The sequence below is a fragment of the Rattus norvegicus genome, chromosome 17 (assembly GCF_036323735.1).
Source record: "Rattus norvegicus strain BN/NHsdMcwi chromosome 17, GRCr8, whole genome shotgun sequence".
Taxonomy (NCBI): domain Eukaryota; kingdom Metazoa; phylum Chordata; class Mammalia; order Rodentia; family Muridae; genus Rattus; species Rattus norvegicus.
The window spans coordinates 51,149,010-51,174,899 of NC_086035.1; the positions used below are offsets into that span (position 1 = coordinate 51,149,010).

The 25,890-nt window shown below is 38.9% G+C and overlaps 1 protein-coding gene and 1 long non-coding RNA gene across 5 annotated transcripts in view; one reads left to right on the top strand and one right to left on the bottom strand.

The window, feature by feature from the left end:
- Positions 1 to 25,890, top strand: part of Pou6f2 (POU class 6 homeobox 2) — a 576,195-nt gene that overhangs the window by 108,488 nt on the left and 441,817 nt on the right. Inside the window, exons 1-2 of one of the 4 annotated variants that reach the window (XM_063276737.1) lie at positions 18,688 to 19,025; positions 21,058 to 21,229. In XM_063276737.1, the coding sequence (XP_063132807.1) occupies positions 21,064 to 21,229 (166 nt within the window). In that variant the 5' untranslated portion in view covers positions 18,688 to 19,025; positions 21,058 to 21,063. Of the gene's footprint in view, positions 1 to 18,687; positions 19,026 to 21,057; positions 21,230 to 25,890 lie in introns of those variants that run through there. The other 3 variants (XM_063276738.1, NM_001101002.2, XM_063276739.1) reach the window with 3 other exon arrangements.
- LOC108348563 (uncharacterized) lies at positions 1,200 to 18,634 on the bottom strand. The gene is made up of 3 exons (XR_001841933.3): positions 18,400 to 18,634; positions 1,432 to 1,525; positions 1,200 to 1,299 (listed from the first exon to the last, which is right to left on the bottom strand). It is a non-coding gene; the product is annotated as an uncharacterized LOC108348563 (long non-coding RNA).

A 25,890-nucleotide genomic window follows, 5' to 3' on the forward strand; every position in this document is an offset into this window, starting at 1 on the left:
AACTCATGAGCTCACTGAGTTATAATTTCTTCACATGCTCCACATTCTGTGCTTCTTTTGTTGATACATAATTATGTATCAGGAGACACCAATTATCTGAGCCTGTCTTTCTAATTCTGGCCCATTATATAATATCAAAACCATATTAAGTATTTCATCATTGCCTTAACAAGAAAAAGGCTCTTAGGATGGCAATTATCAAAACTTTGGTGATGGTAACATGGCCCAAAGTTCTGTTTTCTTTTCTGAATGCACAAAAATTATTATTAACCACAAATTTCTTTCGGCTGTTTCCTCTGATGTTACGGCCTCACTTCACTCAATGTGTGTGCCTGACAAGGATGGAGAACTGAAGACCAGAGCGTGTCAGGGTTCTACTCTTCTTCTTTCACAGCTTCCACAATCATCAAAGTGCTTTTCCTCAGACAATCTCTATTCTGGCATGCAGCCAAGGTACTTTATTTCTTACGTCCCAGTTCACAGCACAGAACATTGCAAAAATGTACTCAAGGATTCAGTTTAGTACAATTAATATTTGTAGCACTTCAATAAGGTCTTTTAAACTAACAGTGACTGCTTAGTTTTGTAAAATTTTACCGTGATTCCAAGGCTACTATGTATGACTGTCATTGGATGTCATTGTAATGATTTGTACCAAGACAGTAGCAATTTCATCCACAGTTGCATTTGGATCATGAGTGTAAATGTCAACCAAGACAGTGTAATTATGAAAGACTTAGGATGATAGCATGGTAGAATAATGCTGAAAAATGTTTGATCCTGCAAATTCCTTCAAGGATCTTGGGGACCTTAGTGACTCACAAAACCATGCTTTGAAAAGAATTGTTGAGTGAGTGAACTTGACAGACAAGCTACATATATGCTTTTCATGAAGTCACATTTGAGTCGTCATGAACATAAGTTTACTACCTAGTACTTTTATATGCTGTCTCATTATTATGGTGTTATGGACAGTAACAGCGTAAGTAGAAGGTAATAGCTACCCACTCTATCCTGACGCATGGATGTTACCATGAATCAGGCCACTACATTAGCATCCCATATATTGGTTAGCAATCTTTGTCAGGTACTGTTTCAGTGTCAGTAATATAGCTGTATCAGGAAAAGAGGAATCAATGCTATATCACAGAACACAACTGAGGGTGCTGTAACACACCTTTAGCAATTCAGGCAAGAGAGGCAGAGGTAGAGGGATTTTATTGAGACCAAGACAATCTGTATACATAATGAGTCCAGGACAGTCCATGAACAGTGAAATCTTGTCCAGCATCCCCAGTCCTACGAACAAACAAAACAAAATAAAACAAAAGTTAGGGAGAATTTTTGTATGACATGGTCCTTCAAACGATGACAGTAAATACAAAAGGGGGAAAGACTCTGCAAATGGGGCCAGGAATATACCACACTGACCTTACAGTAAATCTGAGAAACACTTAAATGAGCTTCTGAAAAACAGGCCAGCACTCCTCTGGGCTTAGGAAATCATAGTCTGGATAACTTTCTTCTGGAAATTAGATTAAAAATAAAAATTAAAAGAAATCCATAAATCTAGATCCTTATAAAGATGCCACAGAAACTGAAAATCAGCATAGTTATAAACTGGACAAAACAGAAAACCTGTAAATAAAGCGTGTGCTCAGACACAGAGGAAGGCGTTAGAAAGTTCATTGGCAGAGCTAACGCGTAACCTTCCTACCGTAAGGTCGGAAATGACTATCATAAACAGAAGGTCAATGGGAGAGATGGCGGGGTGGTGTGCGAAACAGAGGTCCCTGAAATAGAAAGCATTCTAGCAATAAGTCAAAATGAGAAAAATTAACTCCAGAGGATCAAAATATGAGCTGTTATCAGTGTTTAAGAAGGTAGTGACTAGGCCAGAGGAGCTTAAATGAAGACAGATATATTCGATGATGAAAAACTGGTCAGCAATCTGGGCTTTTGACGATGATATGAAAAGAATTTAAAGTAAGGTAAGGATTAAGTAAGTATGGGAGCATCCTCGAGAAGTGAAGACAGAAGAGGTTCTCCATTCTAAGAAAATCAATGATGAGGCTTACCCTCGAGATACCTAGGACTTCTTTTTTAATAAAAAAGAGAAAGACAATAATTATATAAGCATACTACTGGAAACAAAGAAGCATTACCTGGAAGGAGCAACAATCTGGTTAGGTTCCAAATATCTTCATTGAAAAACAAATTTAGTCAGACATTTAAGTGGCCTCTGATGACTCTGGGCCACAAGCTGCACAAGAGGAAGATTTAGTCAGCTAAGACATCTTTAACGCATGAAGGCGACCGAAATAGATCATCAGATTAACAAGAACTTGGGCAGCATGCCGTTATCACATGATCTTTAAAAAATTACTATAGGTAGCAATGAATATCCTAGTAAGAGCACCAGTGGAAGGGGAAGCCCTGGGTCCTGCTAAGACTGAGCCCCCAGTGAACTAGTCTATGGGGGGAGGGCGGCAATGGGGGGAGGGTTGGGAGGGGAACACCCATAAGGAAGGGGAGGGGGGAGGGGGATGTTTGCCCGGAAACCGGGAAAGGGAATAACACTCGAAATGTATATAAGAAATACTCAAGTTAATAAAAAAAAATTACTATAAAGATAAGATGAATGAAGATTAAATGGGTTAAGATACAAGGTGCTATGGACTTGGTGCACTATTGCTGAATTTGAAGCCAATTAAACGGAGAGGCTGAAGGACAATTCTAAATGTAGATGAAGAGTTGGATGCAGATATAAAATGACACTGAAAGAGAGAGCTTCAGAGTATTTTCAACAGCAGCAAATTTTGAATGCAGGTCTAAATTCAAAGCTTGGAATGAAGCGTGTGTTTTTAGGTGAATGTTATAAAAAGCTCTGTAAATGAATTTCAGTTTTGGGAGACATAATTTCAGTATTTGCCCAGGCTAGCCTCAAATTCTTGGTCATCATGCCTCCTGAGCACTGGCATTATGGGTGTGTGTCACCCTGACATGGATTCATCAAATATTGTAAAGAGAAATATTTAAATGATTTCATTATATTCTTCACTACAATGGTTAAAAGCTAAAAGTCATATGTATTACATACATATTTTAATTTTTACAAATTAAAGAACTTAAAAAAGATGTAAAACTGTCCAACTTCTGACAGAGATCAATTGAAAAGGACACAACATTGGAATTAAAAATTAAAATAAGTTCAAAAACAGTAGTAAAGTAAAAACAAACATATGAAACAAAATAAACCCTAGCGAGCAAAATAAGATAAAAGTACTGCTCATGACACTAAACAAAAATGTTTTAAACTTTTGTGAAATATGTTACCTACAATTTTGCACTGAGTTAAAAGAAATTTGGGTAATTTAAAGGAAAAGGATACACTTAAAATATGAAACAGTAGAATCAAAATCTAGGAAATTATTGTCAGTGAAACTCAAGGTAAAGTAGAATTTAAAATAAAAATTCAAGCCAAGCTAATAAGTTCAAAGTGCATTATATTTATTTAACCCTACAAACCAAATAAAAACTAAAACTATATAAAGCAAAAAATCTGAGAAACTCAGTAAAATAAATTTAAATCAGCATTGGAAAAATAATTAGCATACGTTAGTTACCTGTAGCTTCACTAAGAAAACTCAAAGTAAACAATGACATTAAATAGCATAAGTCATAATTGTAAATTCTAATTGTATAAATTTAGAGCTACTATATTATGTTTTCATATGATAATCCCAAAAACCTAAAGAAACAACTCGAATATGAATAAAACAGTTGTGTTTTCTGAATGATAAGCAAATATTTAAACTTCTCTAAATTTGAAACAAGTCTAAATTTATTGTTGGGTCAAATAACAGAAAAATAATCACAGAATATACCATGAATTAAAAATGATTTCGGAGACAACTGTGAGAATTCTTTTTGTATAACAATTTTACAACCTTCCAGCTTCTCTTTATTCCTTTAAATGAAATCTAAATCACTAAGTGTGAAAATCAAGATGTTTAAGGATTTGGGAAAATAAATATATAATAAAAATATCAATAGTTTAATCTGTTTCAAATATTGATAAATGAGAGTTTTAGTTCACTGTCAGGGAAACAGTAAAATAAACATTGGAGAAATCTAAACGGAACAACATAAAACCATGGAGCATTTGTAAGACAAGAGGTTTGATAGAATCTCTAAAGGAGAGTAAAATGAAAAGGTAATATTACAAATAATATTATTCAAATATCCTTGAAAGTCTTTACAAAATGAACTTACATAAAACATGAATGACTTAAATTCCAGGACAAATTTATGCAATTATTTTTAAAGCTCCCAAAAGGGGGAAAAACTCTTAGTATACGTAACTACACACACACACACACACACACACACACACACACACACACACACTATTTTAATATGAACTTGAGAGTCCTTAGCTTCTGATTTGGCAAATGAAATCATATGCCAATAAATTAACCCATTAATTGTGTTCTAAAATTCCACTCTTTGGGAAACAGATTTCTAATTAATGCCATATGCCTAGAAAATTCCAGAAAAATAAAATATTAACAAAATCATACAAAATAAAAAATGTACATATTTTTTTCCTGTGGATATGGTGGTTTCTAATTATAAAAGCAGTAGAATAAAACATGAAAGACAAATATGACTGAATAAAAAGTTTTTAATAGTTTAAAGAACCAGCGTTAGTAAAAGTCAAATGGTAAGAAGAAAAGTTAGGGATGCACCCACCTTAAAGTGAAAAAATCTGCAGAGTTGTGTTCTATTTCTCTCTAATATTCTCAATTTCATCATCAATGAAATGAGGAAAATAGCGCTCTTGATCAATGAAAAGTTTAGAAATAAACTTATACAGGTATATAAAACATATTTAAGTTTTGTATATAATATATATAAATAATGTACATATATTTAATATGTATATATTATATACATATATTTATTCTCTATATAAAGTATATCCATATATATATATGGATATATCGTACATCGCTGCTGAAAACACTGTGTCAGTTATAACTCCAGACAATTGCTGCTTCCATACACTGTACTGTGTCTCAGGAGATTCTCCAACCGCCAGATACACAGGATGTGAGTAACTAGCCAATAAACTTGAAAATTTTAACTTTCCTAATGAGATGCAAATTAAAACATTAATAAAATGCCACATTCCAACTAATAAATTAGAAAAATATTAAACATATAATACAAAAGAGAAGCTTTCTCGTGAACTGGGAGCATAAATTTTCCACAGCTTGATCTTGAAGGTTTTGGCAATGGTCCACGCACTTTCAACCTGCAGTGTTACTCCCAGGAATATATTTTAAGCTGTCAAGATTTTATTTTTGTATGAATAATTAGATATTTTAAATCAAGAGACTTCATGGACAGACCCATGGCTCCAGCTGCGTATGTAGCAGAGGATGGTTTGTTGGGCACCAATGGGAGGAGAAGCCCTTGGCCCTGCCAAGGCTCAACCCCCCCACCCCAGTGTAGGGGAATGTCAGGGCAGGGAGGCAGGAAGGGGTAGGTGGAAGGGGAGCACTCTCATAAAAGAAGGAAAGGGGGATGGGATAGAGGGTTTATGGATGGGAAACCTGGAAAAGGGGTAACATTTGAAATGTAAATAAAATGTAAAAATCCAATAAAATAAATTAATAAATAAATAAAAACTCAAGAGACTTCACTGTTTCTGAAAACATAATTTTATCAATGAAAATCATTTTACAATATATTCCTATATTCCTAATATGGATACATTTATACATTTATAGTTTTTATGCTATGCATTTTGCCTCTGAAATATAAAAACAAAATTGAAGCACTACAGTGAATACAAACTCCAAAGTTTATTCCTGCACCTCAGTAGAAGAAGCATACAGTGCATGAATATCTTGTTTCTACGACCTTTGTCCTAACTCCGTACTTTACAAAGAGTGGGATAACCATGTTACATGTTACATGTTACATGTTACATGATGACATTGCTTTGCCAGTGCTTGGAATCCCAGTTTTAGACACTATAATTCTGATAGCATAGATGATGCACATAAAGGTAAATGTAGTCGCTCCTGTCTGGCTCACTTTTGTCACCCAAAGACCACAATAGACGGTTAATAAACACTCACTAAGTGAGAAACTGAATTTTAAAAACAGGTACCTGTTATGCATGAAGGTACATGATTTTACGTCAAGAACTAAAGAGACCGAAGGTATATTGCCGAGTTTGGCCAGTCTGGGTGGCAAAAGGATACCCTATCTCAGACACAGATACAAATATATTTATATACAGTAATTAGTTAATTCATTAAAAAACTAAAAGCAGAATACTGACTGAAATATACAATCTGATTCTAAAAATATTTTTTAAAAAATGAATGCATCCATAATATATGTGAATTTATATATAATTAATATACATATAATTTGTGTATATACTTTTCAGAAATTTCTACAAGTTCTATAATCTTTAATTTAAATTTAAAGCTGACATATCTAGAGTTGAAGAAGAAATATGACACTTTTGAAAGAATAAAATGTAAAATATAGACTATAAGAAATTAATAGCTCAGGAACCCAAATTTTGTCACTCAAGATGGCATAGAAAGAGAAAATTATAAAGTTGTGTAATGCAACGGATCCTTCTAGATGCTGGGAAGCTTGGCAGCCCCTCCTTCTTATTCTGTTCTGTACGTAAGCATTCGGTATTCATAAAAATTTTCCAACAGCCTTGTTATCTGAAGAGATCTCTGAGCTTCTGTCTCTAAGATACCTGACAAGTTACAGAGAGAACCTGAGAATCTATAGCCTACACCCTACACAGGGTTAAGGTCTGCAGGATTAGAAGAGCACAGATGGAAGAATCATAAAGAAACTTCTGGACATTGCCAGATGCAGACCTAAGGAGCTCACAATAAGTCATCAGCTGTTGGCTGTAGTTTCTTTGATGATCTAGGAGTATATAAAAATATCGTTAGAAATCATCTTATTGATTTCTTTTCCACCATAGATCTCTGGGATATCCAGCTCTTCCTGGTCACCAGGGCACTGCTGGACATGGGCTCCCTCTTGTGGTATGAACCTCAAGTTAGAGCAGTCATTGGTTGGCCACTGCCACAAGTTCTGGGCCTCCATTGCCCCATTACACCTGGCAGACTGGTTGATTACAGGTTGAGGGCTCTGAAAGCCTTGCTGGGTTACAGACGATGGCTGGGTCAAGCTCTGAATTCTCTATTACTAGGAGTTATTGCCAGGTTACTTTTGTAGAATTTCTACTGAATCTTCTGAGAATTCTACTGTACTTGGTTTCCACATCACCCATACCCCATTTTCTCTTGAAATCTCTTGTCTCCCTCAGTATTCTCTCCTCACACTCCCAGCCTCCCCTCAGTATTCTCTCCTCACACTCCCAGCCTCCCCTCAGTATTCTCTCTCCTCACACTCCCAGCCTCCCTCAGTATTCTCTCCTCACACTCCCAGCCTCCCTCAGTATTCTCTCTCCTTTCACACTCCCAGCCTCCCCTCAGTATTCTCTCCTCACACTCCCAGCCTCCCTCAGTATTCTCTTTCCTCACACTCCCAGCCTCCCTCAGTATTCTCTCCTCACACTCCCAGCCTCCCTCAGTATTCTCTCTCCTCACACTCCCAGCCTCCCCTCAGTTATTCTCTCTCCCTTCACACTCCCAGCCTCCCCTCAGTATTCTCTCCTCACACTCCCAGCCTCCTCTCAGTATTCTCTCTCCTCACACTCCCAGCCTCCCCTCAGTATTCTCTCTCCTCACACTCCCAGCCTCCCTCAGTATTCTCTCCTCACACTCCCAGCCTCCCCTCAGTATTCTCTCTCCTCACACTCCCAGCCTCCCCTCAGTATTCTCTCTCCTCACACTCCCAGCCTCCCTCAGTATTCTCTCTCCTCACACTCCCAGCCTCCCTCAGTATTCTCTCTCCTCACACTCCCAGCCTCCCCTCAGTATTCTCTCTCCTCACACTCCCAGCCTCCCTCAGTATTCTCTCTCCTCACACTCCCAGCCTCCCTCAGTTATTCTCTCTCCCTTCACACTCCCAGCCTCCACACCCCTCCAGCTTCCATCCCTACCTGTCCCCAGTCCTCCCAAAAAGCTATTCTCTTTCCACTTCTCACAGCGTTCCATGCATCCCCCTCAGAATCGTTTTGGTTACTTAACCTCTCTGGGTCTGTGATTGTAGCAGGATTATCCTTTAATTAACAACTAATGTTCACTTATAAGTGAACATATAGCTCATTCATCTTTTCTAGTTCCATCTATTTGATCACAGATTTCATGATGTCATTTTCTTTGTCAAAGGTCAAGTGACCATAGATGTGTGGGTTCATTTCTGGGTCTTCAATTCTCTTCTGTTGATCTTCCTGCCCAGTCTCTGTACCAATACCATACAGATTTTATCACTATTGCTCTGTAATATAGCTTGAGGTCAGGGATGGTGATTCCCCCAGAAATTCTTTTATTGTTGAGCATAGTTTTCGATATCCTGGGTTTTTTGTTATTCCAAATGAATTTGCAAATTGCTCTTTCTAAGTCTATGTAGAATGAGTTCGACTTTTGAAGGAGAAATCACTCATTTGATTGATTTTTGTAAGAGAAATTAAATCAATTTGGTGGATATAGGGTTTAAACATTTATAAATGTGGCTTAAATTTGAGTTTTCAAGAATTTTTTTCTGGCTCCCTAAGAACACAATGTCGTGCTGTTCAGTAGTCCTCTTTGCAGTTTGGTGTTTTAATTACAATTCCATCTAGTGCTTAATTAACATGCATTTTCATTGTCCTTTTACCTTCCTCCAAGACAGCCTTGGGAAAGGGGAGTTTGATCTTGACATGATTCACATGTCAGTCACTGTGAAGGACAGGGATTCCATGTCAGGTTTGATTACATCTCAAGTCCTCCCCTTGGCTCAGAGCCCCCCATATGAGCTTACCATTGGCCACTGCAAATTTTTGGTCCCTAGAGAGTACCCAAACTTTCCTGAGACACAACATTTTCTCTCTATGATATTCACATGACCATTCTCCCAGTCTTTGTGATATATGTCCAAGAGCTCCTTCCTGTGAAACAATTCTAGTCACTAGATACATTTGGACATCCATATCCATGGCTTGTAGTTGAAAACCCAATTTTTGAATATGTCTAAAGTGCTAGCAGGGTGGTTCAGGGCTTAAAGCTGCTTGCTGCTGAACCTGATGAGGAGGTCAGTCCCAAATCGCATAATCTCTGGTTCCCACATGGTGGAAGGAAAGAACCAACAGTCATAAATTGTTCTTTGTCATCTATATATGAGGATACTTACACACACACACACACACACACACACACACACACACCACAGTTAGTAAATAATTGTAAAAAACTTGGATGTATTTGAAACAAATCTGTACATTTTTAGTTGCCTTCATTCATTAAACAATACAGTATAACTATTTGCATAGCGTCTACAGAGTACCAGACATTCTAAAAGCCCAAGAGCTTATTTAAGAACACATCAGAATGTATGTGGGTTAAATACAAAGACTGGCATTTTATACAAAGACTTAATTTCATAGGATTTGTTCCTGAACCTTGCCCAGCACAGCTTTTCTTCTGTTCATAACTATCATTACCTCCCATAACTGTAATATTTCATTATTTACTTGGCCTTATTGGTTCTCATCACTATACTTTTAGCAGCAAAGAGCTTTGAATTCTGTTTTGCTTTGTGATGTACTTCTGTTATATGCAAAAGGGAGTAGTATGCAGCATTCACAGATACATATTTTTAAAATCTAGCAACAAAACACTGCCAGAATTGAAGTTAAACAAGGAAAATAAATTGCATAACCCCCTTAAAACAACAGATTAAACTGTCTTCCATTGGATTTTTAGAAACATATTCAATGTTTTAAAATCCATTGTAATTTGGCTAGATGCTTTTAAATTGAAAAATAAAACTTAGTCTGTCTGAAGATAATTTGAATTTATTTTATGGCTTATATTTAATCAAAGCTTTTCTTGCCGATTCGTTGAAAGGTACTGCACAGGTGTGATTAGTTTTGCCTGACATAATGAGGAAACAGTAGCCACAGGTACAAAAACCAAAAGCAAGTCTTCTGGACAGTTTTGCGCCTCCCAGAAGGAAGTGTGTTAGTGGACCCAGGGGAAGCGAGGGTGCTGGCCCTTGTAGTTGAAGTGTGAGAAAGTAGGAGAGATGATATCCCACTTCACATTTGTCCCATACAACAATTAGAAAACATTTTAGGCACAGCGCATGTGTGTGTATTGGGGGTGGGGGGCAGAGCCCCGTGCGGAAGCTAGGTAGAGCAGAAGGAAGCAGGGCTATGCACTAGGCCAGACTTCAAGTGTGGATTTGCCTTTGAGGCACTGGTACAGCAGCATACACAGAGACTAATTGGGGCACAGGTATGTCATTGTCACACACCCCACTTACATGCACAGATTTGGGACAAATTCAGCCTTCTGTGAATTAACCTTGTCTTTGTTCAGTCACTGAAATGCCATCCAAGCAAATTGGGAATCAAGAGCCAGGAATCATACAAATGGAGGCTTCTAAACCCAACTAAAACACTGATTGTTTAGAAAGGCCTTGTAAAAACACCTAATTTTTAATGTTTCTATGAGGGCGATTTCCTAATGTGCTACAATGTGTCTGTTTTCCATTCATCAGTACGTTAGCTCGTCCGTGATACAGCGGTGCTTGAGGCCATTCAGTCAACCACTCTTGAATTCTGGACACAACATAGTCACTGTGCTACTCCATCTGCCACATCATCAGGACAGCTTTTGACTGCTGGATGGGAACCTGGCGTCAGTATGCCTCTCCAAGTGGGAGTTCCTGGATCACCAGTTGCTGATGATCCCGGTAAAATCAAAACTTAAGTCTAGAGAAGCCTAAGGTTCTCTAGGTGGAGCAACGTTCATTAACAACCCTGATGATGCCTAAATGTTTCCTCATAGAAAGGCGGTGTGTCAGTGCATGCACTGCAGGTCAGTCACTGGGTTAGTGTGTGTCATTAGCACATAACAGAACAGCCAGCAACTGTTACCAGGGACAGCAAGTATGCTGAGGCTCATCAGAAGTGCTGATACCTCTCTTCTTTCCTTTCCCAGTGTTTGCCAGCCAGCAAAATTTGTGGTCTTAGCAGATCTTTCTTGAGTGTTCCTTTCCCAGCAGTCTTCAGAACACCTTGTACAGAGTGAACTGTCAGTAGATATCTGTTGAATTTCATCAGTTTTTGTGTTAAGCAGGCCCTATTTTTTAAGCAGCCCCTCCATTTCAAAGGTTAGAGGTTAAAGGAAACACTCAGACAAGTCTATGTGTAGTTTTAGTTGGGAAAAGATCCGCAAAAGTAATTTTAACAGTGGTTAATAAAGATAGCCAGCAAGGCGGGAGAACCTGTGAAACACAAACCAGCCAGCTCATGTTCTCGGGAGAGCCCAGAGAAGAGATTTAGATAATCTTTCCAATCATTCTCCCTCCCTCCCCTCCCCCACCTCCTTGGAATTATGTTATCTCTGCTTCTCTTAAAAGCTCAGAAGTCTTTTGAATTGGGGCAGCATTCAAAGAACAGTCAAGGGTCACCCTTGGAATATTAAAGGAGAGTGGATTACCCAGAGAGGGGAGGGCAAAGAAATGCTAGGGCTGGACCCTGCCATGTGCAGGCTGAAGGGAAAAGAGAGGAAGCCTGCTAACTGGGCTCTGAGAAGGGAAGGAAGCAGCTAAGAGAAGCCAGTGAATGGTCCCAGCAGGCTGTGTCAGGCTGGGGTTGGGAGAACATTAGTGAAATCAATTAGACAATGAACGGCCTTTTGAACAAAGTAGGATGGCTCCTTTAAAGAACGTGGAGACATCAAACTTATAAAATAAAATTAAAAGCCAGATCCTGTCTTAATCTGAAGATAAAACTCTATGGAATTTACAGCCCTCTGACAGTTACTTATTCCTTAAAATAATAAACCTTTAGAATTTATGGAGTAAATTCCTTCTCAAAGGACTTAAGAGTAATTTAGTTAAAAAAAAAACTAACAGGTTTTTGACCTTTCTTTCCTTTTTTTTTATAGATATTGATTCCTGTTTTTGTTTTTCAAATAAAATCAATGCCTATTTAGTGGGGGCTTGATGTGTGCCCCACACTCTCTTGATGTTTGCAGGAAGAAGATCCAAAGGCAGGCTGGCTCCTTAGTGGTGTTTACTGACCAATTTATTTTTGTGTGTGTAGGGAGTGGATCAGAGTCTCTCTGAAAATGTAATGAAGGCTAAGGAGCTCCCTTTACTAAGGTAGCCGAACTCACACCTTGTCAGAGGGCAGTAAACAAAGAGCACTGAGCGAGCAAGCGATAGAGAAATCTCTTTTATTACCAGGCAGTCAGCCTAGTCCAAGCACTATTTGAATTATTTATTTAATCTGTAAACGCATCCCATGTGGCATATGCTATTATTACCCCCATTTTCTTCCCAGGGAATTGGAGGCTCAAGGAAGTAAGTCCTTGCTCCAAGCCCTGCAGAGAGCAGGTGACTTCATGCCTGAACACAGGCTGCTGTTACCAGTGTCCAGACATTCACTCCTGGAATCATGGGACCAGAAAGTAGGGCATCACGAGATCCCTAAGAGAAGCAGACTACAGAGAGAACTCACTGTAGACTGGGGTTTGTCTGTGCTCAACTTTGGCCACATGGCCCTAGATACTTTATTATGACATTTCCAGACAAACCACCTCCACAATTTTACAACAGCAGAATGTGGATAGCACAGTCTATGGTTTACAGAGTGCACAGCAGGGCATCCAACAGGAGAGGTAGATCAGGACCTGGCATATTACGTGGAAATTTGGAACCAACTCAGAAGGTACTATGAACACAGGGAGATTTTGAACTGGAATTTTAGAATTATTAATTGGTCAGCAGGGGGCAGGATGGATTTTTTCTATTTATTTATGGAAATCAGAAATACGGGAAAGCATATATTTTGTAAAGAAAAGTTTTTAACTCCGTTATTTTGAAGGAAGGATGGAATTTGAGGCACTCATATTTAAGATACTTATTTAAATGATAGAACTGGAAAATTAATAATAAAAATCAAACTTCAAATAAAAGTGTGTGTTTTTATAAACAACTCTTGAGTGGCTAAGAGGCTGGGAGGACATTTTATTGTATGGTGAACTTCCAGTTGTGGGTAGATTCTTCCAGAAAGCCCAGGGAGACAGAGACCAGAGCCTGACCCAGAGGCAGGAGCCCTTTGTTCATTGGGGCCATGCTGGGCCTTTCCTTTGTTGAGTTTCTCTGCTGCCCAGTTTGAAGGTAGCTCTTCTCTAATGCACCTCCTTCTTTTCCTCCCCCTTGCTTCCTTCACTATTAGTGAATCAATCAAAATGCATTGTGACTGGGAGCCTAGCTTGTAACAGACAGATTACTCAGTATTGAGGATTCTGCCTGCTAAAGATTAACCATTAGAAAATATATTATGACTTTGTCACATCTGAGACACAACACAGGAGGCCTGAGAGATGGTTCAGTAATTCTGGATCTGAATTGGGTTCCTAGCCCTCTAGTTAGGCAGCTCACAACTGCTTCTAACTCCAGCATTTAGAGATCCAAAACCTTCTTCTATGAGTCTCTCTCTCTCTCTCTCTCTCTCTCTCTCTCTCACACACACACACACACACACACACACACACACACACACACTCAAAAATAAACTATCTTAGAGATGTAATGCGGTAGGCCCAGTAAAAACTATCTTTGAGTATCCTGAAGACTTTGTAGTTTTTAAAATAAAGTAGGTACTTCTGTTGTCCTGACTCTCTTTGCGGTCTTAAAAGCAAATCTCTAAAAATCTTAAGATATTTCAGTTGTTGACTTGAAAATCCTGGATTCAAGATCAGATTTTCTCATTCTGAGAGATGACTATGTAATTCATTTTGCAAAAGTTTCAGATGCTGAACAAACATGAATGAACAACCACAAACATACATAAGATACATCTAGAAATTTTCAGACATTAAAAATAAATTTTAGTTAAAACAGACTGACTAATCTCTTTTTGTAATTCCTTAGCAGCTGTCCACTCAAATTACTAAATGCAAATTCACTTCCCGTAGAGCTGTATTCTGATTAAGGCCAGATGTGCAATTGAAGCCATGAGATTATGAAGATTATATGAATATAGAGTAATTGTGTGTAGCATCAATATTGCTGCATAACCCCATTACCAAAAGACCCAGTTCAGATAAGCCAGATTGAACTTGTATCGATGCTTTCACACGAGGCAGCAGAAATCGAATTGATGGTGCTATTAGGTTGTCAATATCAGTGTCTCCCTCTCTTCCCACATAAGTAGACATGAAGCATGGTCCATACAGATTGTCTCTACAGTCACACTAACTTCCGATAGGCCAAGATGCTGTAGAAGGTGATGTTCTAGATGAGGCATATCCAACAGCAGTTTTGTATAGGTGTGTTGCAGAAGCCTAGAACTGAAAGACTCTTATTTGTCTGATCATTGTGTTGTTATCTCAGCCTGCACACTCCTGCTGATACAGTTTTGCTTCTGACTCGTGATCAGATATAGCCGTGTTAGGTGTTGTCCTCTTGAACTGCTTAGGTGTAAGTGACACAGTGGCAACTGGAGAAGGACAGAGCTCTAGGAAGAGAGGGCCATGACTCATGTACCTGATGAGGTACTAGAGGAAAGCGATGCTTAAGCTGGTCATATGTTAAACTTACCCTTGGTAAGAAAAATGTCATTCCCAGTCACAAAAACAACCAATGGGAAAAAAGAAAGAGAAAGAACGAAAGAATGAAAGAAAGAAAGAGAAATTTACTTATTTAATTTATGAGTGCTCTATCTGCATGTACATCTGGATGCCAGAAGAGGGCACCAGATCACAGTATAGATGGTGGTGAAGTACTATGTGGTTGCTGGGAATTGAACTGAGGACCAGAGCAGACAGTGCTCTTAACCATTGAGCAATCTCTTCATCCCTGCAATCAAATATTTTACTGTCTTTCCCCTGCCCCTTCCATATGATTCTGCATTGATCATAAGTAAATAATGCCTAGAAAGTCTGGAGAATATAGAAGAAGAGGCAAAGTGTTATCCCAGGGCATCTTCCTAACAGAGGCACCATATTTATCCCCTTTTTCTTCTTAAGAGAACTAGCAGCAAACATTGCTGGTATTTAGGAAGTGAGGGCCTTGGAAGTAAGGAGCAGATCCACTACAGTAAACAGTAGAATCTTCTCCTTCAGTGACAGTGACTCCTACTCTAAATTGAAGGCACAGAGAGATAATTAAGAGAAGTCATGGCTTTATGTGGCATAGTGGCATTGTAGAAAAAGGTCTACCTCTACAACATACTCTACCCTTTGAGTGTATTCATAGGTACTATCTATTTGAGTCTCACAATATTTTAGGAGATATAGAATGCCATTTTGATATACAAATCAATACTGAAGAGACAGAGTTTCACTCATGGCCTTGTGGGTAGTTTGTACTAAAGTGAGACACAGTCATGAGTTTTAGAGGGCTCTTTTTAGAGAGCCACTATATGAGTCCAACGTTCTTTTTGAGTTTTGAGTACTGTGCTCTGTTTCATAGAATACTCATGCATTTGAGGATAGAAGTACGTAAATCTCACTATTCTGACTATAGTGGCACAAGGTAAAGGGTGAGAGTCAGGATTGTTGATTTGACAAAAGAATTCCAGATTCAGGTCAACATTTTCTAGGTAAATTACTGAGGGACTATCTTCAAGGGCAAGCGTTGAGTCTTTGTGAAGTTCATTGTGATACAGATTTCTGATCATTGTTAAAACTTGAGGTGGGGAGAAAAAAAGAAAACTTGGGGAGGAAATACTCTTCAATATGTTACATATGCTGAGACCTGAATTACTTAGCATGATTACTGATGAAAAAAAGAGAAAACTTGTTTCTCGGTGTTTAAAATAACAGACTTCACTATTGACTAGATCAGTCTCTAAATCCACTATAAATTAATAAATCTATAAAGCTCGTTCTTCCTCTTAATTATTTTCTATTTTGATATTTTCTCTTTTCTGTGAGAAAAATTAAACAGTAAATATGATCTTGTGTTTACATATCAAACTGAAGATAGATAATTTGCTTCTTTATTTTTTCCTAGATGAGAACATGTATTTCTAGAGTGGAAAAATATAACATACACTTTCTTTATGTAATAGGCAATATTTCTATTGAATTTTGGTGTGGGTAATTTTATCATACAACCAAAGAAAAATTTCATGGATATTTTGAGGACTGCCTGAGTTATTTATATTGTCTCCAAAAGCACCTTCGACTGTCAGTTTCATACTTGGTTTGTTCACAAAAATATGCTGGACCTAGCTCAGGTTCAGCTAAGAGGGGCGTGGCTGTTTCCATTGAGTGCTTGCCACTGGACACGGGTGCTTTGCTGAATTCATAATCCCACTCTCTCTACTTTCTCTGACTAGAAAATGAGTGATTATGCTTCCAAAAACTTTTTATCAACTTACTGGAAGTCTTGAGCTTACTTTCTTTATCTGACACTATTTTAAGCTAACTGGCAAAAGCCCGTGTTGGATTCTCCACAAGAAATACAGAGTCCTGAAGCTACTTGTTTAACAAAATGTGGGTAGGATCGCATTGGGAACTCTCTAGTGAAAATTATATTAAAGGATAACAGAACTTAGTCTGATGAGATTGCACCCAATCAGTATACAGTAAACTTAAAAAGAATATACGCTGCATGGACACAACTGAACCTTTATTGGGAATATCTTTGAGACAAGTGTTTTATGGCATGATTCATGGGAAACACTGTCTCATTCCAGCCTTTAATTTCTAAGATGAGATCACTAAGGCTGGTGGTGTTTGCATGGTTTGCTGTGCTTATCTACATGGGACACTACATGAATCAGAGTCCTGACTCCTGTACTGCATTGCTCCATGCATTCTGCCCACGCAGAGCCATTCACAGACATATTTTTGTCTTCCATTCTGTAGGGAGGAAGATAACACACCAGCCCACTCTGAAATTGGTTGCCTAGCGCCAGCTGTGGCCATACTGACTTTTTGGTTCCTATTTCAGGCCTTGGGATAACCACAAATTCCTCTCAATGGTTCCTGGGCAATATGAAGAGGAACATGTACTAAAGCCAGAAATCTAGCCTTAAAACTCAGTCATGTGTCTTAGGCTCAAGTCATTCAGCTTTGTTGAACTTGAATTCCTCATTCATAAAACATGGCTAATACTTTGCTTAGTTTGTATAAGAGCTGATACATCTGAAGAGCTTGTCTGGCAAAGACACTAAATGCGTGGTCTATTTTATTTAAGCATAACTGAAGGAGATCTAAGTAGCATCGTGCTGTTTTGATGTTAGGGCACAGTCCTGCTATTCACTCTAGGATGTGGTAAAAATTTTCTTCAAATTTTGCCAATGGAATAATTCCCATTTTTTATTTTATTATTTCTTATTTCCTATTCCTTACTTTCTTATTTCTCTTTTCACTCTTTTCCTCTTCAGTCTCTTATGATCCTTGTATATGCACAGCAGAGGAATAGGCACTGTCCCTATTCTATCAACACTTAAATATGGGACCAATTTCTTCTACCAATGTTGATAGCCAAATGGAAAAGAGGCCTTCATTTCTTCTACTGCAGTAATAAAACTTCAAGTGTTTAAGCAGGGAAGTTTCATTACTTGGTATTTAATTTTTCATTTCAGCCATTTCTTTTCCTATTTGCTGCTGTGGAATACCTTAGAAATATTGAAGTTATAGCTTTCTTACATTTCTTCGAGATACTATGTGGGTATATATTGGGACACTCTGTCCTTTGCAGAAAAGTTTTCACAGACCACCATAGCATTTTGCAGAGACACTAAGTTCTAAGCCCAGTTTTACCTGAAAGAGATACTCCCCCGTTCACCGGTGAGTCTGAACTCAGTGGTCATTGCTTGTGGAACATTTTCAAATGAACTTCCCAGTGACTGCAGCTGTGATTCAAAGTTATCTGCTTTCTGACTCGCTAGGGGTTTGCTATTTAACCATGTTGTGTTTGTGTGTGTGTGTGTGTGTGTGTGTGTGTGTGTGTGTGTGTGTGTGTATTCAGCTATGACATAGGAACTATAAAGTGTTCTGTAAAATGAAAGCTCAAATGAGCACTTTAATGACAAGCTGTTTCCAGAGCTTACGTCACTGATAGGCACTGGTTGGCAATCTAACCATGTATGAAGTACATGAAGGTGATTTAAGAAAAGAAAGCTGTTGTCCAGTGAATATGCACCACCTGACAGGACATACTTTGCACAGTTTTGCCATATTTCAGTACAAGTCAACTTAGCAGCTTTACCTCAGCTCTTCTGTGAAATTCCAGGTTCAGTTTTGACCCTTCACAACGTGGGAGGATACTCCTCTTTACGTCCTCCCAGATAGTCATTGACACATGAGTAATCCTGTGTGGCTGACAGGATTGTATTCCTAACAGAGGTTCATCATCAACACCCCTTGGAAGCCATACAAATAAGCATTGTAGCCAGAGAGATGGGATGTCCTACACCCCCCTCCGGTATTCAGCGTTTTGGGAAGTAAAAAAAAATTCTAGAATTTAAACCTGGGTTCTGATGTTCTGTGACATGCACAATATAAATACAATGAGATAACCAGTGCTGTTCCTTTCCCAGACTACTTACTAAATCAGAACAACAGCAGCAACGAAAAACAACAAACACACAGGGAGAAATTCTGGGGAAATTTGAGAATTGCCCACCTCCTTTGTCTTTTGTCAGTCTCTCTCTTCACCTCCCAATGCCAAGTGCTCCAAAATCCAGCCAACAAACCCAGTGCCTGGGATACTAATCTATCACCGTAAATTTAGATTGACAATACTATGGGTCGACCGCATTGATTACATTGATTCTATTTCAAATATTTACAATACACTGAGACAAGCCTAATCTATTTTCTAAAGAGTTCAAGGTAGGTATCCCAGCTTCAGGGGGGGAACAATGGAGAAATGTTTGTGGTTGCTATCTACAATAATCTGATGTTGACAGAGAGTAGTATTTTATTTAGTAATTAACAGTGTAAAGGGCCGAGGAGCTGTCATGTTGGTTCTTAGGCTGGGGAATGTGATGAAAGATGATATCTGCGATCGCATCCTTTCCACTTGTTTAGGATTGTCAGGATGAGAAATGTCAGCATTATGAAAGCTCAGCTCTGCTCTTGATATGATAAAACCCTTCAAAAGCCAGCCTTTCTCTTCTCCCTCATCCCCCTCCTGCCTTGCTCTCTGCACTTGCTTTTTTTATTTATCCTGTTTTGTTAGATGGCAGAAATATAATTCTTCTCTTTCTTCCTATTATAAGCCACCATTTTTGTTTTATTATATGTTTCACAACCCCTAATGCCCCACTGAAAATTACCTTGTTAAATGACAGTGTTTCAAAGCCATGAATCCTTTCCACCATTCCCTCAGAGGTTTGAAACAGTCAACAGACTGTAAAGAATAAATAATAAAAAAGTATTGATTATTTTGATGACTGTGAGATTCAATTAAGTATTAATTTTGCCCTCCAGTGGACCTATCAAGGTATTCAAAAGGGAGGATTCGGCTCAGCTAAATGCGTGCTGAGTGCTTCAGCCTTAAATAGGGAGAAAATGTGTTTACCTACAGTATTTGAAGAAGAGTGCATTGATGCACAGAGTCCAATATTTAAGTGCTGTGCAAATTAAGCCCTGGTGACAGTGACATTGTTTTCAGAGGTATGAGTATTGACTAAAGAAGTGCATTTGATGACAGCTTAAACTATTTGTATTGATTAACATTTTCATAGATTATCATGTGTCATATCAAATTCACTTTTCAGGCATGAATACATTAAAAAGAAAAAAAGCAGAAGCACGGGCATAGCACGACCCATGTGATGATGGGCAGGGAGCGTGCTGCTCCACCTGCGCCTGCACGTCACCTGTTTCCTGCTCAGGAACCATTTAGGCATAAACTTGACAATAAATAGCTCCCAGAACACGAAGGGAAAAGGCAGTTTTTGCTTTGCTTTGCCTCTGCATCTGATATCAGTGCCAAAGCAATCTTAGTTTGCAAGTGGACTAAAGGCTAGATGTGAGGACTATTTCTCATTCTAACATGCCCGTCTAATCGAGCCGGAGATAAAGGCGTGCTAAATTTTGGGGGAGAAAAGTTTTTCCTTTTATTTTTCCTGGAGGTGATTCTTGACTCCTTTTTCTTTAATGCTCTGGGTGTATGATGCTCTAGGTAACTGAATTATTGAACACAGCTTGTAAGTATTTTCCCACTTTCTTAAAAAATATAAAGCAATTTCCGTATATCTGTTGTGTTTTGTTTGCTTTAGAATGTGCATTTGATTTGAGGTCAGCCTCTGTCCCCAGTCTGGGACCCCTGTAGCCAACTTCTAAGTGTGTTCAGAGAATTTACATAAGAAATATCTCCTAGTCCACTGAAAGCTTGTAGCAGGCGCTCTCTTTTCCTGTCTCTTTTCTCTACTCTTGGGATAGGGTTTAATTGCTTCTCCCCCAGGGAGAAGGCTTCTTAAAATAGTCCCTTTCCCTCCATAGGGTGCCCCTTCTAAAGAGGTGCGTTGCTGGAGTACGCCAGCACTTTCTTTCCCCCTTACTTCATTAAAGACAGAACAAGATGTAAAAACATCCTTACAAAAGCACATCCTACAATTAAAGCTGTGTTGGTTAGCCTGCTTGCAAAGAAGTTTCTTTCCCTTCCTTTTCCCTCCGAAGCTTCCTGAATCTCTCACATGCTAGTTGAGCTTTAATAGGGAGGGGAGTAATGGAGAACTCATCGAATCTGTAATAGCTCTTCACTTGACTGCAGCCAGCAATAACAGCAGGAGCAGGCAGAGATAAGAGAGAGGAGAGAGGGAGAGTGTGTGTGCAAGAGAGAGAGGGAGAGGGAGAGAGGACACGCTCTCTAAAGCTGCCACTTTTTCCTCCCCTTCGCTCTTTTCCCCCATCCTAGGATCCAATGATAGCTGGACAAGTCAGTAAGCCCTTGCTGTCAGTGCGGAGTGAAATGAATGCGGAGTTGAGAGGTGAGGACAAGGCTGCTACTTCAGACAGCGAGCTGAATGAGCCCCTGCTTGCGCCCGTGGAATCAAATGACAGCGAGGACACTCCCAGCAAGCTCTTCGGTAAGTCTGTCTAGGTATTTCATTTCAGTCCTACCATGTTGTCCGGAAGAGCAATCCAGCCACCACCACCCCTGCCCCCCTTTCCTCCTGTTTTTCATTCAATTTTTTTGTAAGTGCTAAAGAGGAGCTTCGCATCTTAGAGGGGCTAAGGCACGGAGCCTGTTCAGCTGTCTGGGAGGATGCCCTCCAAACTTTTTTTTTTTTTACCAACAAGGAACTTACTTACTGCCCATTTGACTTGTCAAGTAGTGTTGCCATGCCCAGGTTGGAAATTAGTCGAACAAAACAGAAGAATGAAAAGAAAGAACAAATGGTAATAATCATCAGGAAATCAGTTCTATTGCGTGAATTGGTTAACATTTATTGAATAAATATCGACTCGGTTTCGGGTTGCTTTGCAGCCTTTTGTTAAGGGGAAGGAGAGCAAAGAGTTATTATCTGTAGTCAAAAGATGAGAGAGGAGAACTGAAAATGTCAATACAAATCGCTCTGTGCCAGGTAAACAAAGGTGGCTACAGGCAAGGCTCAACGAAACACATTTTGTCATCACCATCTGAGTGAGTATTTCTTCTTTTAAAAAGGTTGAGGGAACAGAATACACCCTACCCCTCTCCCCTAGCCCCTCTCTTTAACATATTTTAGCCTCATGCTAACCATGGCGACAGCCCAGGACCTTTTAGGAATCTGTTTCATAAAGGAGAACAAACAGAGGGCCACTTCAGCTGAGACATCTGTCATTCAAACATGACAGTCTCTAAGCCAACTCCAACTACTGTGATCTCTAATCAGAAAGGGGAGCGGGCTGCTGAGGCACGTGCCGAGTGATGGCTGCTGTGAGATGTGTGCTGCACAAATACTCTATGCTACATTAGGTTTTCAGAACAGCAGTCTCTGACACACTTGCTTTTAATTATTTTTCAAGTGTGTCTGTCTATACGTCTGTACAAGTAACCTAGCACAAACAAGCAGAAAACTGTTTGCTCTCAGATTTAAAAAATTAGCGCTAAAGTTTGGAATCAAACAACATCCATGCAAAAAATACTTGGTGAAGAATGCTAATTTAGTTTAAAAATAGATTTTTTTTTTAGAGAACACTTTCTTGAGAGATGAGCAGCTCTCAACCGGTTTCTCAGAGGACACCCCTCTACTTACAAATGTTCTGGTAGACACCAGAAGAGAACCACACAGACACTTTATTTTGGATGTTTCTTTTGGAAAAAATACGGATTTTTTTCTCCCTAAGAAAGATTCTAGTTTTAAGAAACCCAGTGGTCACTCTTAGTGCAAAAGGTATGGAGTCTATAACCAAATTCTCCTCACCTAGGCTCTGAGGTTTTAACAGTTCACTCTGTAGAAGTTTGTAGTTGTAGTTTAAGACTTTAGCTGTGTGCAAAGTTATGTCTTAAAACACTCATTTTGTTTTAAGAGGCTAATGAGAGGAATCAGGAAAAATTATCAATTACAGGAAGGCAAAGGTCTACATGCAGCCCCCTCTGATACTGACTACACTGTGTAAGACTTTAGCTTTAAAAAAGCAGGAGATCTTCACCTCAGCAAAACAGCAGATATTAAAGTACGTGTTACAAAGATTTCATGTATTTTTTAAAATAAGTATATTTTGTCAAATTTGGTTTGTAGCCACAATTGTTTTCTGTCAGTTGAAGAGATCAAGGGATGACGGATTTTATCGTATTTATTTAGATTTTTTTCAGTGTTGAGAACTATATCGCATTTTGTATTCCACTTTTACTGGTCTGCATGCACAGTGAAGAAAGCTTTGAAAGACCTGAGGGGGCAAATGGACTTTTTTAAAAGTTCCCTGGAAACATATTTTAAGTGGACTCTTTCTGGGATGCCAGAGACCAAGGAGTCATAGTTAAACTGGAAACTCACAAAGGACTTGGGAAGGAACCTACTTGCATTTTGGAGATTCTCAATTTCTGAGTGTATGAGAGAGTCAGTCCAATAAAATTCCCATAATCTGCCTCGAGATGTTTTACTAGCTTGTCTTTCTCCTCTAGATTACTTTATAAACACGATATGAATCATTCCCAGTTTTCAACTAGGTAAAGAAGAAACAAGTTGATTTAACAGTCTTGAAAACTTGAGGAAAAAAAACGAAGACACCAGAGACAGAAATTATACAAAGTGCACAGAGCAGAGAGCACTCACCGGTCTTACAAGGATGTCCTAGTTATTGGGACGATTGTACTCTTACTTTTGAATAGTGCTAAGACTTTGACTAAGACTTAAAATTGAAAATTTTAGTTTACACAACCTTGTAAAAGTAAAGTATTTGTCACCTAGTCTTTTTAGGGATTTTAAAGATAAAATGTATGGTGCTGGCATATTCTGTTTTCCTTAGCATGTAGATGTCTGGGGCATTGTGTTATGGTTTTAGATGTAGTTCCAGATGTGTTCTTTATTTGATAACAGAGAATTGTGTTGTTCCTGAATAGTCTAGCTTTTCTCCACACAAGGGTCTTTCTGCCTTTTCTTTCTCAAGCCACGGTGCCTCTATTTCCTTCGTGTTGTTAAAAGCCCATGCTTCTGGTATGGAAGGGCAGATCAGGGCAAATCCTGTGCATTTTGCAATGTTTAGCGTCATGAAGAGACATTATACAATAACAGGACAGGAAGAGCTTGGTTTTCCTACTGCACCTGAAATTTCAGTATAAATGGATTTCTTTAAAGCTTGTCCACCCATCTGGGTCTTGTTCAAATTAGTAGCCCAGAGGACAGACCTGTCTTTCTCACAGTATGGCATCTTCAGCCCAAAACTGCAGGAGAAAGGCTAATACTGATGCCCTCTATGGATAAACAAAGGAAATCCCAGGAACCATTGGGCTTTTTATGCCTCTCCTTAAATTGCACCTCTGTACTTAACTGCATCCAAAGGGAAACATACTGTGCGGAATGTTTCAATGCTCTGAGCCCCTCAGAATGCCAGAAGGAGGAACAAGAAGCCATATGCCAGCCTAAGTAGAAAGTTCAGAAAAGGGCCCTTGTGTTTTATAAAGTAATTACATCAGAGGTAGCATTTTGCTTAACTTGAACAGCTGTGGAAACTGAAGTACACTTAAGAGAGATAAATCCACATTTCATTGAGAGACATGCGGTGAGGCAGTTCTCTGCAATATCATTAACTTTGCATTATTTATTCTTATAAAGCCCATGGAAAAGTACCTCCATTTTCAGCTTATGAGCATATCCCGCTACATTCTGAGCCACAGAAAACGGTGGATAGATGGAGTGCAGGCTTGCACGTGGAAGATTAGAGAAACTGGTGCTGTGTCACAGTGCTCTAGCCGCACGATCAAATGACTGATGCCATGCAGGGCCAGTTACCAAATATGGAACTAGTGATGTACACACTGGAAACTGTACCCCCAAACTGGCCTTTGGCAGACAATCTCCAAGGGAAAGGGTTGCCGTGTTTCTCTGGTGACATTTATATTGCTCATGTCAATGCGGAGTCTCACTTGTAGTTACACCCATCAAGCATTTAGTGTCCTACATTCAGCAAGCAGGATGCTAAAATTCAAATGGCAGTATCCACCGCTTGGTCATGAAAAGGCTGCAGAAAAGATAAAAGTAATATATATCCGTGGAAAAATATCTGTATTCTCAACTGCAGAAGTGAGACCTCATAAAACAGATCCTAAATATTTCCTTTCTATGTATTTGAGATTTGAAAATGATTTACGAACAGTGCTTCCCCTGGGACAATTCGTATTGTTTCAAGGTAAACCCTATGATTGCTTGTATTTAAGTTCTAGCTACCCTGGGCAGCCGTGCTGGGCAGAGTGGCTTATTTTCCTGTTGTATCACACAAGTGTGAGCGAGACACACAGCTCAGAATGTTGAACTGAAAGAGAAACACATCCTTTATGGACGTTGTATTTTAAAAAAAAATATGGCTGTTTTTCTCCTATAACATGATAGCTTTTATTTTTCTCGCTTAACAAAAATTATGATATTCTCAAGAGTGAGCATTTTCAATATCATTTGTCTGTGAACTATTAGAAAAGAGTTGAAAGATGGGTCAATGAATTCTCCATGCTAGGAAATACACTTGTCTCTTTTCCTTTTCCTCCTACTTAGCTTTGTCCAAAATCATGCGTTAGAAAATTTTCTGTTTTCAAATTGCTGTCCAGATTGACTTGATTAGAATTTATAGCCATGGAGTCATTTTCAATGACAAAAGGATAAAGGACTAAATTGTCTGTCACCCCTTGAGACAGTGGTCTCTGCAGGTCAGCAGGGAGGTCACTGCAGGCATTGTGGGGGCTGCTCTTCGGCGAGGCTGCCTCTTGCCTGTGCGTGCAACTGGAGGCCTTCGTTCCGAGGTTGCTGTCTTCATTACTTTATTTAAATGTCTTTCTCAAGGTTTCAATACCGTGGGTGCTTATAATGCTCTCATAAAATATGCCCGAGCCAGTAATCAGCATGTAGGGCTTAAGCCCCAGAGGGAGTTGGCTGGAAGATGATGAGGAAAATTCTCTAGAGAAATATATTCATTTGAAATATGCAACATGCTTCTACATTTTTAAAAGTTACGCTATATCAATTGAAAATTCATATTCTTTTTTTTTTTTACTAAAGAAGGTGTATTTTGCTAGGAAACTTTAAAACTTCTTATTTATAAATCAACTAAATAA